This window comes from Sinocyclocheilus grahami, unplaced genomic scaffold (genome assembly GCF_001515645.1).
Source record: "Sinocyclocheilus grahami isolate Dianchi unplaced genomic scaffold, SAMN03320097.WGS_v1.1 scaffold47.1, whole genome shotgun sequence".
Taxonomy (NCBI): domain Eukaryota; kingdom Metazoa; phylum Chordata; class Actinopteri; order Cypriniformes; family Cyprinidae; genus Sinocyclocheilus; species Sinocyclocheilus grahami.
Genome location: NW_015505226.1, coordinates 1159891 through 1175327, shown reverse-complemented (window position 1 = coordinate 1175327; position 15437 = coordinate 1159891). Strand labels below are relative to the sequence as shown.

The 15437-nt window shown below is 36.1% G+C and overlaps 1 protein-coding gene and 1 pseudogene across 1 annotated transcript in view; one reads left to right on the top strand and one right to left on the bottom strand.

Moving 5' to 3' along the window:
• Position 1: 1 nt before the first annotated feature.
• LOC107582824 (sulfatase-modifying factor 1-like) lies at positions 2-5370 on the bottom strand (annotated as a pseudogene).
• Positions 5371-7509: 2139 nt separating this feature from the next.
• Positions 7510-15437, top strand: part of LOC107582692 (inositol 1,4,5-trisphosphate receptor type 1-like) — a 42357-nt gene continuing 34429 nt past the window's right edge. The window contains exons 1-5 of the mRNA XM_016268619.1: positions 7510-7625; positions 8025-8147; positions 9426-9534; positions 10437-10507; positions 13184-13299. Coding sequence (XP_016124105.1) covers positions 9443-9534; positions 10437-10507; positions 13184-13299 — 279 coding nt within the window. The 5' untranslated portion in view covers positions 7510-7625; positions 8025-8147; positions 9426-9442. The remainder of the gene's footprint in view (positions 7626-8024; positions 8148-9425; positions 9535-10436; positions 10508-13183; positions 13300-15437) is intronic.

The window sequence follows — 15437 nt, the reverse complement described above, 5'->3', positions numbered from 1 at the left end:
TTACAAATGGCTTTATTTACATAAAATAGAAAATCTTCCTAGATTTCACATGTATGACAGTGATAGATCTGAGGTTTGAGGTTATGGATCAGTGTCAGTGGCACAGCGGAAGCCCAGATTAGAGACAGAACTGTCCAGAGTATTTTGACTACGGGCTGCACACCTGTATCTGTAGCAATAAGACTACAAAGAGAGAGAAAAATATGTTAACGTGTATGTAAACAAGTTGTATAAAAGCTTCCAGATGAAGGTTGTATTTTCCTCTTAGGTGCATATACAGTGGTATGAAAAAATGTTGGCCCCCTTCCTGTTTTTTTTATTTTTTGTATATTTGTCACACTTAAACGATTCAGATCATCAAACAAATTTTAATATTACGCAAAGATAATGCAAGTAAATACAAAATGCAGTTTTTAATTTATTTTGATTTAAATAATTATGATTATTTATTTTATTAAGGGAAAAAAGCTGTCCAAACCTGCCTGGCCCTACGTGAAAAAGTAATTGCCCCCTAAATCTAATAACTGGTTGTGCCATGCTTTGCGTGTGGCTAGTGAAATTTAACTCAGCTTTCTAAAATAATGTGGTTAATTGCAGTTCTTTCATGATTTAACAGGAGGGGGCAATTAATTTTTCACGTAGGGCCACGTAGGTTTGGACAGCTTTTTTCCCTTAATAAATGAAATCATCATTTAAAAACTGCATTTTGTATTTACTTGCATTATCTTTGTGTAATATTTAAATTTGTTAGATGATCTGAAACATTAAAGTGTGACAAACATGCAAAAAAATAAGAAATCAGGAAGGGGGCCAACATTTTTTCACACCACTGTATATTTGTTGTATATAATATGTGCATACCAGCTTTACACTACTGTTCAAAACTTTGGGGTTGGCAAGATTTGTTTTTGAAGTCTCTTATGCTCACTAATGCTGCTTTTAAAAAAAATACAGCAACTAACTTTTTGTCTATTTTAATAGATTTTAAAATGTCATTTCTTCACGTGATGGCAAAGCTGAATTTTCACCAGCCATTACTCCAGTCTTCACAGTCACATGATCTTCAGAAATCATTATATTATGCTGATTTGCTTAAGTAACATTCATTCAGTCTTATTATTATCAATGTTGAAAGCAGTTTTGTGGTTTAATAATTTTGTAAAAAACATTATATATTTTTTCAGGATTCCTTGATGAATAGAAAGTGTAAAAGAGCAGCATTTATTTGAAATAGAATTCTTTTGTAACATGACTTTACTGTCAGTTTTGAATCAACTGAATCCTTTTTGCTAAATAAAAATTTTAACAAACCTTTTAACAAAAAAATCTTACTGACTCAAAATTTCTGAAAGTAGTATACCTGCAGAAGCATTTTAACTAGCATAAAATATCCCACACCTCAATAACCCTGATGTACTTATGTCAGTCATACATTAGATGGCTTAGTGTATGTTTTACCTTGTGGCACATGTAGGATCCTCCTTTCTTGACTCTGTCTGTCCCCGTTTCTGGTCCTTTCTGTCAAAAAAAAAAAGGATAAGTCATAACGTTAAGGGTTTAAAGCATGAACAGCCTTGTATGCATCAAATAAAGACCTTTAAAGTGTGGATGTGTGTGTAGTTGACTCAAATTAGTCTTACAGGGTTGTACTTGTCTTCTGTAGTGTGATGCACATTCCACCAATCTGCCGTCCACTCCCATGCGTTTCCCACCATGTCATACAGTCCAAAGCCATTGGCAGGAAATGACATCACCTGCCCAAAACACCAGGACCCTCATTTATCAAGAGTGAGTAGAAAAGGTTCTATATTTTGTCCTACAAATGAAATTTAGAATGTGTGCAAGTACAAAAAAATCCGTATTTATCAAACGTGCACACGTGGTTCAACTTCTTATGCACACCAGTAAGTAATCATTGTTGATAAATCCCACATGTTCTTAAGCACCGTGCTCGTTTACGTTCATGGTCATTTGCATTCAGAAACACCTACAATGAACCATTTATGGTGACAGCACCTCCCTTTATTATCACATGAATGTATACGTCCTCACCGAAGCACATGGTTTGCCAAATCTTCCAGCAAAGCGAAATCAGCCATGAGCATATAGCTACATTCAAATCGACTTCCCAACTTTTTACACTAATTGTGCAAATGTTTAGCTTGAAATATGAAATCATTAATTGAGTATTTGCAAATAAAGGACACAGGACACATGTGGCGACACTTTCTTTTTGTAGTATCGCCATTCTACCACTAGATTCTCTGTGTAAACATGCTCAGAGTTGTGCTTATATTTACACACATTCCTACGTATAAGTACAAGTTGGTAGATCCCACACTTTGTGTGAAACTGTTCTTATGCACTCATTACGCACACATCTGTGTGTACGCACTGTTGATAAATGAGGGCCCAGGTAATCAGTCAGTGTTCTTTAATTTCTCCTGTCTAAATTTAAAACCCAGTACACACGTAAATCAAGATAAAGGGCTACTTTGTGTCTTTCTTTGTGTTACCGGTGATGTATTAGCATAGCCGTCCTCTGCTGTGTTGTGGTTAGGGAAAACTCCCTGCCACAGGTTAGCAAAGTGCTGCCCTGTGGGCATTAGTTTATTTCCCCATGGGTACAACCTAAGAGGGACAGAGCGAATATGTTAAAAAGACATTAAAATGGACAAACAATGAACAAAACAAACACACACACGCACCTATCATGCAGTCCTCCTCTACAGGCCAACTCCCACTCAGCTTCAGTAGGAAGTCTGCGTTTGGCCCAGTGACAGTATGCCTGTGCATCACTCCATGACACATGCAGCACAGGGTGATTTATCCTAGAGAAAAACACAGAGATTATGTTTAATAATATGACTTCTAAACAGGTATATGACTTGAAAACATATCATATGATTAAACAGTATAATTGGTGTTGTATTGCAATCACTCACTACTTGCTCATGTGGTATTGTTTAAATACTTTTATTTTATGTATTTTTTACCTGTGCTCTATGGTTGAATCTGGTCCTTCTGGGTGTCTCCAGTCTGCACCTTTCACTGGTGACCACCAAGGAGCAGCAGCCACCTACTGACCATGAATATAAAAACTGAAGTGCAGCTTAGTTATCTATAAATGCACATTCTGGCTATTCTTGGCTATATATTGAGATTAAGATCTCTAGCTCTTTTTCATGAGAGACTAGAGTTCATGGAGGCACAAAGAGACAGGCTCATTACGTGACTATATTTGTAGTTAATTTTTAACATTTCCCGTCTTTCCAAGACATTCTGTTCTACGGCCCCCTCTTAAATTCATTTAAATTCAGTGTTACCCACGAATATATGTGGGTATTGACAAATAGGATGGACATGAATTTTTTCAACATTTAGGTTAATTTATTTGTATGTACAAACAGTAATATTGTGAAATATTATTACGGTCTAAAATAAAATGCAATTTATTCCTGTGATGGTAAAGCTGAATTTTCAGCAGCCATTTCACCAGTCTTCAGTGTCACATGATCCTACAGAAATTATTATAATATGCTGATTTAGTACTCAAGAAACATTTCTTATAATTAGGAATGTTGAAAACACTTGATATTTCTGAGGAAACCGTGATACACTATGATACACATCTGATACACAAATGTTTGGAGTAAGAAATATTTTAAAAAAAGAAAAGAAAAGAATACTATTATTCAGTAAGGTTGCATTAAATTGATCAAAAGTGACAGTAAAGACATTTATAATGTTAAAAAAAGATTTCCATTTATAATAAATGGAAAAAATAAAGATTAAAATAAAAAATAATAAATGCTGTTCAAACTTTCTATTCATCAAAGAAACCTGAAGAAAAGTAACATGGTTTCCATAAAAATATTAAGCAGAAAAAACTTTTAACAATGTTTTCAACATTGATAAAAATAGGAACCACTAATAATAAATGAGCATCACTAATAATAATTTGAACAATTTCCCAAAGATCATATAACACTGAAGACTGATGTAATGGCTGCTGAAAATGTAGATTTGCCATCACAGAAAGCAACATTTTTAAATATATTTAAACAAAAATTGTATTTCTCTTTGATCAAATTGTAGTGTAGTGTACAAATATGTAAGGAAAATGTATGGCCAGCAGGCAGTTGACCATTATTGCAATATAAAAGAAAGAGAGGCCTTGCAGTGTAAATATTTTGCCCAATACTACACTAACAACATAGTTAACAACATAATTAAAAAATGTACACGTTTCTCACCGCATGTGACAGAGTGTTTTTCACCTCCTCACTCAGCAGTCCCTCAAAAACAAAGGAGTCTCCAAAACGCTCAGCCTGTTGATACATGTAGCTGATTGAGCGAGTATGTATATTAATTATTTGTCTTATGGCCCAGTAAATGATTGTTATTTACCTCTGTGATGTAACCTGTCTGGTTAGTGAAGTGTTGGAACTGCTGGTTTGTGACTTCATGCTCTTCAATGTAAAAAAGGGTCCAGCCTCACTCTCCTCTGCGGCCCCTCTCCATCCTGTGGTATTCCTGGGTCATCCGTTCCCATCATAAACCAACCTCCCTGCAGCAGCACCAGCTACACACACAACATTCAGATGTTTTGCTTAGTGTGTAAAACAATAATTTCTCAAATAATTAAAAAATACTTCTTCATCATCATCATATTTTAAAACGTTTATGAACTTCATTCTTCCACGAGAAGTTGTTTATAGTCCTATGTCCTCATGTTTTAGATGTAGAGTACCACATTTAAATGCAATGCACTTAAATGATTTTATTGTGCTTTTCTGTTCTTTATTGTAAAAAAAAAAAAAAAGGCAGTCAATGAAACAATACATAACTTTACTTGAACTTTGTCAAGAATATAACTGCAAACCTACCTTACTGCGTATATCATGCTGTGTCTTGTGTGGGCTTTCGTTTGCTGTTTTGGAATATATATTTGCACCATCGTGATGTTCCAGTTTGTTTTCATCACTTATATCAACGGTGACATCCCTTTTCAGTCCCTGGCAACCACAATCCGTGCTCTGTGACTCAGACGACTGCTGTTCGAGCACGATGTCGCCTATATCACTACACACTACTAAAATGCAGAGAAATAAACCGAAAGAACTATTTAAAGTCGATGCCATAGCCAGTTCCAACTCTGTTCCTGGTGAACTACAAGTCCGGAAAGAGTTATGTGATCAGTCAGCTGACATGTAGATGCTGCTATGCACAGAAATGATGGAGTTCACTGTCCTGGACTCATCTAACGTTTAAACAGCTCTCCGTTTATGTTCTCATTCATCTCAGTCGCAGTTACTCAGCTAGCGTGTAACATTTGCTTTAGTCACCTAGTTGTGCCGCTGACCTACAGAAATCTGTGACTAGAGCCAGAGGTCGCTGTTCATTAGGCGCTCGTTCACTTAATCATGAGGGAGCCTGTTTAAGTGATGAGGAGAAACAGGTTCATTACATAAAGAAATGATCTTTTTAGACACGCTGTTTGGGTGCTATTGCTTGCTCTATAATTATCATTTCATCATTATTATTTTACTGTTCGTGTTTTAATTTGATTCTTTGATTTTTAATTATGTATTGAATATATGAATAAAACGATTCATTTAATCTGGAATTATCATATTTAAGACATTATTATTATTATCATTATTATTATTATTTTCAGGACAGACTGTCTGGAATGCTCCTTAAATTAACTCTGTCTAAACTTATCACTTCTTTATTTTTTAAAGCATTATGGTCTGATTGCTCTGATGTGGACAGCTGCAGATAGCAAGCAGGTCCATTAATTCTGACAGTATAGGATGTTTTAGAATGGCTTTTTTGCTTTAGAAAAACATTTATTCACTCTGGTGATGTCTAAACTTCCATCTCTGTTCCATATGTTAGAAAGCATTTTTTTTATGTGAACAGCAACATTCATACAGCATGGTCACCAAATCCAACAAGGCAGCATAACAGGTTGCTGAAATCTATAGAGTTGGGTTACTCGAACTTGGACTCGGACTCGAGTCCGGACTCGAGTCCAATTTTGAATGAACTCGGACTTGTCACGCACTTGGGTGAATTTGTACTCGGACTTGACACGGACTTGAACATTTTGGACTCGGCTGTTTTTGAATTAGCAAGTATTGTTAAAATTTTCTCTTTTTTTGTCCCAGAATAAGAGAGTACCAAAGACAGCAGCAGCAACCAACAGATGCTGCACAGCCCAGCATTGCAGGATTTGCAAGACCAGAATTGACAGAACAAAGGTTCATTTGTATTTTCATGCACTTGTAATACAATAAAAGTTCTACATATACCCTTCTTTTCTTTGAAACCTTTTTTGATAGGAAACTAGTTCTGTTGACATAAAATAAAAATGTTCAATGGCAATGACAAGATGTAATAGTGGTATTTTTTATTACATTTTTATATTGCCATTGGTTTAATGGGTTGAAAGGTTAAAATATTAATAGAATGTAAAAATTTACAATACCAATTTATAATCTTTTTTAATTTAATTACTTTCTGGACTCGGGCGGACTCGACTCGGACTCAGCCTTTAAGAACTCGGACTTGAGTCCAACTCGGCCCCTTTTGGACTCGGTCTCGGACTTGGACTTGATGTTTAAGGACTTGGTCTTGACTCGTACTCGACAAAGGTGGACTCGGACCCAACTCTAGAAATCTGTTACCCCCTTCTGTTTCACACAGAATGGATTAAATGTTATCCATATTCAGTCTGGTGATGTCTACGTTTCTATCTTCTATATTTTAGAAATCATTTTGGTCTGATGTGAACAGTTGCAGATATACAACATATTCACAGAATCTGACAAGGCAGCATATCAGGTTGCCAATCTGTTTCTGCCATCTGTTTTACACAGAATGGCTTTAATCAATGTCCAGATTCACTCTGGTGATGTCTAAACTCCCTGACCTAATGCCCTGATAAATTAGCTTGATTAATACAAAACATCTCAAATCTTTGCACAACTTTTCAGATGCTGCCTTGCTGCCAATGACATGGAAGTTGGTTAAGGCATCTCCAAAAGGCTACTGCTGACATTTCTCAGCTGATTTTTACTTCACATTTATATGGTAGCTACCTTTGCATACAGTTAATTAAAGTAGAGATGCTTATGATTTAGACCATATTAAGCTATTTTGATAAAACCATGCACAAAATTTTAAACGGTAGTGGTGCAAGTTTAACACCATTAGCAGACGAATATTTCAAAATGTGTTACATCACTTCCCGGTCACCCCTACTTACACATTTTTGCATATTTTGGCTATAAATAGGCTATATAGTCTCTATAGACTGTTCACAAGAAGAACAAAAATTTTAGTCAAATGAAAGGGAAATTCTGGGTCTTGTAGTTCTTGAATGTCGCAGAATATTGAAACGACCAGAGCGTAGCACAACGGAAACACAATTTCCCAAAATCCCATCGTACTCCACTGTTTACAGAGTCACTCGGCAAGCCGAAAAGAGACGAACATCAGGGCGATGGACTGCTGCTGGACTCTGTGAAGAGTCGGGATATTAACTTTCTCAAACAGAGGACGAAGCATTTGGGAAAATACCGCGGACACGTTTGCTCCAACTTCGTCGGAGAGAGGTGAGAGAGAGACTACACAAGAATAAATGGACTACTAAGAGTTTTGTTCATGAATTAAGGTTCATTAAATATTTATCTTATCTGCGGGAGAGCATCGCGCTCCTGCTGAACCCGCCCCTAGGTTACAAAAACTGCAATGAGAAACTCGCATGTAGAAAGATTAAAAAAAAAAAAAGCTACAAACTCACCGAGGAAGACAAAAGTGTATCAGTTGGCCGGAGCTGATGTTTTATACTGTTTAACGCAATAATCCAAAACAATGTTATGATGAAGTCAAGAAGGTCTGTTTCCGTGAGGTTATTTAGGGCATGCATGCAGTACAAATGCGTTTGCTGGAAAAAGTTAATGTGTACATGCTTGGTGTTATTTCTGTCTTTTTCGTTATGACATTGTTGACAGGGGTAGAAAATTGAATTAGTTTCTGTTGTCAAAGACGTACGATCTGCTGATGTCCAACAGATAAAATGGCACAGAATCTGCACTACGCTTGCAACAGCATCAGATGAAGCTGCAAGTAGCGCAGTAAGTACAAATACATGCATTTTCATGTAAAACAAAGAATAGTTTTTTTTGTATGCTTTTTGCTTTGTAGGTAGGCTACATAGAAATTCACATGCAAATCCCTCCTCCGCACATCCGTACATCTCTCTTTCTCTCTGCATATTAACGGTTTGGTTGTCTAATCATTTGTTAATCAAATCTAGTAGTTACAGGAAGAATCTGTGATGATACAGTCGTCATAGGCGTTACATGGAACTGTAACAGACAGTACAGTATGCTCACAAATCCTGTTTCTACAGTAAATCTATTTCTTATATCAGCCGGGTTATTCCTGTTATGCAGTACATTTCCATGTCTCCATGCCTTAATATGTTGGATAAACCACAATTTTTAATAAGAACATAGGAGTAATAGGGATAGTGTAGAAGACTGAAAATGTGTGATGCCATTTACAGAAATACTATGAGAGAAATAATATGGCATCTATTTTTGAAGTATTACTTTATTACAGAATAAGTACTTTCAGATAACAAAATCAGTGTATTATTATTATTATTTAGCACTTAGCATTTTGGCATGTTTTGCTAGTTGCAAATGTAACACTGAACGTATGTTTTTAGTATGTTATTCCAATGCACTGGACTTGGAAAGGGTGTCCAGTCAGTTAAATTAATAAATAACTTGCCAACTTGTAATTTGCCAGCTTCTGGTGATCGAAACTGAGTGGAGGAATGAGATTTAGGGATGAACTGAATTGGAACCGAGAATGTGAAAAGGCCAATGCTATATAAGCATTAAGTAATAATATATATTTAGGATGGATTCAGCTTAAACTATAATAACAAAAGAATGACGATCCATGCAGCAATCAGTTTTAGAGTCCTCAACTTGTTTGTCTTTTTTCACATCATGGGTTACTGATAATTTAATATTTAATATTTCCAATCACATGTTGTTATTTAGTTCATGCAGTGAGCCACTTGTGGTTTAAAGCCAATTATGCTGTCTTTGAAGACATTAAATTGGTTTAGACTTGAATATTCTTCCTTTGTTTTAAACATTCTGTTTATAGAGCTCTGCAGAGCTAATATTTTTTATGTTTTCTATTTGAAACGGCTTTGTTTCTGTATTATGTACTATAGTGAATGACACTTCTAACCACACATTAAATGTACAGTACTGTATATTGCTTTACATTCATAAATCTACAGGCATTTTAATGGTTAGAGCTGCTGTTGGGCTTATCTGTTTAATGATAAACCTGCACACAGACCTTGTCATAACCTCTGAACTCTGCAGGTGGTGGAGTGGTTGCCATGATGGATAAAATGTCAAGTTTCCTGCACATTGGGGATGTTTGCTCCCTTTATGCTGAAGGCTCTACCAGTGGCTTCATAAGCACTCTAGGGTGAGTTGATTGACACTGACTGTTGTGATAAAATGGTTTGAAATGACATGTTCATACAATTTAATTGAAAGCAGATTAGTGGATATTATGAGCAGGGTATTTAAAATTAATTTGTTCCAAGAGTGATTATTACAGCAAATAAATGATTAACAAGCAGAGCCAGCTCATTTGTTAAAGGTCCAGACACTCTTTTCCTATTAATTCCTTAACATTAACCCCCCTCTGTTTTTTGCTTTCAAAAATCTTAAAAGAATAGTTCACCCCCAAAAAATCTCATCTACTCACACTTTGTATGAAACTTTGGAAACTTGTATGATTTTATTTCTTTCATGGAACACAAAAGGAGATGTTTAGCAGAGTGTCCAAGATTTTTAAAACAAGCTTTTCATTAAAAACTACACAATTTTTCCCCCTTCATCAAACAAACCTATCAAATTACTTCAGAAGACTTTCAATATAGTGTGCGAGTCATGCGGAGTACAAAAATTCCTCCTATTGTGTTCCTTGGAAGAAACCAACGTAATACAGGTTTGGAACGATAAGAAGATGAGTAAATTTTCACAGATTTTTAATATTTGGATGATCTAACGCTTTAAAGATCAAGACTGCATGAAATATGCTGTAGTTGAATGCTAATCTTTGATGTGTTGATAAGAATAACCAGCTGTCAGCAGTTTAACCCTGTGTATGTGTGTGTGTGTGTGTGTGTGTCTGTGTTTTTGGCTGACTGGTCATGGAATTTGGATGATGTCCAGTAAGCTGCTGCTTTGGGCCAAAAAAGGCTAAATACAGGCGCATACTTACAAGTGTACTCCATTATTTACTCACTCAAACGCGCAAATGCTCAGAAAAAACAAAAGTACAAACATCTATAGGGTAACACTCTCGTTTGTTTCAATCAGGTTGGTTGATGACCGATGTGTTGTCCAACCAGATGCAGGGGACCTGAACAACCCACCCAAGAAGTTCAGGGGTGAGCAGTTTGTGTGTGTGCGTGTGTTTGTGTGGATGTTTCACCGGTTTATTTTCAGCTAAGACAGGAAGTTCAGTTACTTAAACTGGACTTTCAAGTCAAAGGTCACACATACCCCATTTCCATGAAAACCACTTAATTTAGCAAGTCATCATCCTTCATTCTTTGGAATTACTATTCCATTATATTCCAAAGCTTGTATTGTATTATTGTCAAACAAATCTTTGAACGCATAAATCAGTGTAGAACAGTCTGATCTCTTTTCTGTGGACGTTTACTTTGCTGTGGAAATTGTTACCAACACAGAAAGTGAAGATCTACTTAGTTGAAGGACTTGAAAAATTAATGTACTTCAAAGGCTGCTCACAAGATTGTGTGTGGTTGAGGCTGACTGCCCTCTAAACTCCCCACATCACTCAAAATGCATCTGCTGGTGACATTGAGAAGCTACATCAGGAGTAGGTGTGTGAGTGAGTACATTTATACATTGTGTGTATACTGGTTTCCATCAATAGTTGGCTACTGAATATTAAAGGAATAGTTTGTCTCAAAATGAAAATCCTGTCATGAATTACTCATTCCCATGTTGTTCAAAACATATGTGACCCTGGACCACAAAACCAGTCTTAAGTCGCTGGGGTATATTTGTAGCAATAGCCAAAAATACATTGTATGTGTCAAAATTATAGATTTTTCTTTATGCCAAAAATCATTAGGATATTAAGTAAAGATCATGTTCCATGAAGATATTTTGTAAATTTCCTACCGTAAATATATCAAAACTTAATTTTTGATTAGTAATATGCATTGCTAAGAACTTCATTTGGACAACTTTAAAGGTGATTTTCTCAGTATTTAGATTTGTTTGCTCCCTCAGATTCCAGATATTCAAATAGTTGTATCTCGACCAAATATTGTCAGATCCTAACAAACCATACATCAATGGAAAGATTATTCATTCAGCTTTCAGATGGTGTATAAATCTCAATTCTGAAAAATTGACACTTAATGGTTACAGGGTCACATATATGGTTACATTGTACACTATATTCCTAGCCCTTTGAAGCCATACATAGTTTTTATTTTCTGTGAGGAAAAGACATTAAGTCATGATTCATTGCTAATCTTCCCCCCATCACAGCTCTTAAATTTCATACACACTAGTGCATATACAAACTTGGCACATCATGAAATGTGAAACAAGCCATTTTTGCATTAGTGACAACTACCAGTGGTTGCTGTAACCAAATTTGATTAAAACACAGAAAAAACAGTAATATTGTAAAATTCTATTACAATTTAAGATAACTCTTCTATTTTAATATTTGTTAAAATGTAATTTATTCATGTGATTTTCAGCAGCCATTACTCCAGTCCTCAAATCTCCATACTCCAGTGTCACATGATCCTTCAGAAATCATCAGCTGATTTGGTGCTCAAGAAACATTTTTATTATTTTCAATGTTAAAAACAATTGTGCTGCAATATTTTTGTGGAATTGCTGCTTTGAACAACATATGGAACTATCCCTTTAACTTTTATATATTTCTCTATCGAATGCATTTATCTCAATAACTCAACCCGGCTGATAAATAAGCCTTGCGCAATGTGCTTGAGTCTGTGATGAAGAGAAGGAGAGGAAAGATAATTGTCTGATGGTCAGTGGGCCCCATAGAGAGGAATGCGTACTATTTCCTTCAAATATAAACACACACCAAAGCAAAACGGAAGCATGTGATGGTTCATTTTATGTTATTATTTCATGAATATATTTGTTTTTGGGTATGCATTCATTTCCAAGATATCAAACTTATCTGGCAGAAGATAAACGAACAAAACAGACTGGCATTGAAGGAGGGACCTGAGCTATATCGTAGTGGTTTGGTGTGGGGAATTTTTTAAAAACTTTTTAAGGACCAGTAAGCAACACCCTGGCAACCGCCCAAAACACCATTGTATTAGCAGTGTGAGCATTGTGGCAGCAACTTTTCTCTCTCAAAAAAACAAAAAAAGAAAGAAAATATATTTAGTTTTTTGTAATCACTCTTAAACACTGTTTTTTATACGAGAGTGTGTTCTACATTCCTCCACTGACCCCAGAGCTTTTTGGTGTTTTATCATCCCAATCTCCAGAAACTAGAAACAGACCAGATTCTCTCTCTCTTTCTCTCTCTCTCTCGCTGTCAGTCTGTCTATCTCTGACTCCCCCTCTCTCCTTATTTGGTAAGATTGGAGTTCTGCTGGAAAGAAGAAGTGCATTTTCACTTTTATGACTGTAGCACTTTTCTTATCACTTTTGAAAAACTATGTGTTTTCTGTCGTACTACATCCTCCTGAATTTATGCACATTTTTTGATTAAGTTCTGTTGAAAATGTTAGAAGTTTTTTTTTTGCATCTGATGTGAGGAGACTAGTCCTTTTTTTTTAAACTTAATGCACATGTATGCTCAAACCACACAGACAGAGTTTACCTATTGATTTTCATACTGATTTTCTACCTTCCCTTTTATGATCACCTTGTCATCCTCATCAGCAAGTTTTGAAAGCTGTGTGTGTGTTTAAAACACAGTGTGATTGTGTGTGTGTGTGTGTGTATGTGTGTATGTGTGGTGTTCTGTTTGTCTGTGCTGGGATGAAATGTGTGTTCCCTCACTCTCTCTCTTTCTCTGTCTGTAGACTGTCTTTTCAGACTGTGTCCCATGAACAGATACTCGGCACAGAAACAGTTCTGGAAAGCTGCCAAACCTGGAGGAACCAGCACCACAGATACTGTTCTGCTCAACAAACTCCATGTGAGTGCAAGCTTAGTCTTTCCCTAGCCACGATCATGATCTGTTTGTTTATATTAATATAGGGAATTCCAGTGGCTCCTTCAGAATAATGCTGCTCATAATAGCTGGTCTAGAATTAGTATCCACAAATTCACAGATGATTGGCTGGTGGAAACACATGAACATACACAGTCCCAAACCCTTTAGTAACAACTATCCTGAGGTACAACATTACATTCAAAATGAAACGGTGGTAGTGACAGATGTTTTCTTCTATATTGCGACATACATCCAAATGAAACAGTTGATCAAATAGAAAAAAATGTTGGGTGGGGACTTCCTTCAGATTTTGACTAGATGGAGACCGATTATGAATGTGAGCTTGAAGTCGATTGTAAGAAAGGAACAGGGTTTAAGCAGTCTAAATTATTGGAGAAGTCCAGCACATGTTATGACATTTTGGTTAGGAATTTGTGAGGTAAAAAAAAAAAAAAAACTTTAAAGGCAGCAAACATGGAAAAAGAAAAAATAATTTCCAAGAACAGGAACTGGTTAACATTAAATAATTTTTGTTTTATTTCATAGGAATATACTGCTATTTTTTAATGACTGTCAATTAAGGCTGGACAATAATTCAATATCAATATGTATCGCGATATAATTTTTTTCAATAACGGTGATATGATTTTTAAACACATTTCCGATATTTCGATATACAGTGTTTCCCATACATTGATTTATTTGTGGCGTTTGACTTCGTTGAATAAACATGAGCACTGCACGTTTCAAAATCATAACACGGCGTGGGTGTTTTATATGAATGTATCTCTGAAGGGAACCGACTGTCTTCAGAAAAGTTTCAATGGCATTTTCATTTGATCTGATAAAATAGCGTTCATGAGCGGAGCTGCTTTGATTACAGCCGTTATTGGGGAAACCGCTAGTTTTTTCACTCTAAAAGTATGGGATGATATTAGACTCTAAATGATTAATAGATGCACGCACAATTATCCATGTACTGCATACATTTTATGCATGAATCTTACTAACCACAAACAAATGCCTTTCAATTTGAGTCTGTGGAATTCAGGATTAAATGATTGTGCAGCGATTTTTACAAATACAGACATGTTTGCGAATAAAAATGTTCTGTTCTGCATTAATATATCATAAATTGCTAATGCAAAAAGGAATCTGTGCATATGTAGATCAGGTGACACACGTGCAATAGGTGCGTTCGACTTCATGCAGGACTGCGCAGATCGATCGCAATCTGACTTGAAGCAGTGCATGCCGGTTAGTAATTTTGTTCGACTTGAGACGGCGCCGACGCCACGTCACTGTCACGTGTGGCATCAAAGCACCGCGAGAGAGTTTCGAGAGCAGACGGCTGATTCAGGCGGCGCAGTTTCTCTAGAGTGGCTGCAGGAGCGTTGATGACGACACAGCCGTTTCACGATTGGCCAGATTCACCGCATGACAACTATCACGTGTGTTTTGGGTTTATTCTAAACTTTTCAATTCCAATAATAGCCACAAATCTGTGTTTTTAGAACAGTAAAATCTTTTTTTACTGTAAAATCTTTTTTTACTGTAGTCGCAATGTTATATTGAGTCACGTTTATCATAAAACACTGATGAAAGCATACATTCCCCCACTTTATTAGTATTTAAATAGTATATATTTACGTTGAACTTTATTCTTGAACAGATGGCGAAGTATTAAGACATATATAATCAGTATATATCAGTTGCTCATGAAAACGTTTCTGAAACGTCTGTATATTTGACAAATAATTGCATTTAATTCACTTCATCTGTGATAGAGTATGCAAACACCGCGTGAGCGTCACTAACGGGAGCAGAACGTGTCCGACTTGACGACTCCGTTTTCAACTCTGCCCCCGACTGCAAGCGGCTACTCTCGTTGACTGCCGTCTGTAGCCGTGCTTCAAGTCGAACGCACCTAATGTTACATTGTGTTTTCTTTGTTTCTTTTTGGCTTGGCTGTTCTCATCTACCATAGAAATATAATAAAGATGTTTTATTGACCTTGTTCTAACTTAACTTGTCTTAAGACACAGACTAGCTTATATTAATTTTGCCAAGAAGAACTTCATGACGGTACCTGTTTTTTTTCTTTCTTTCTGTAATTCAAC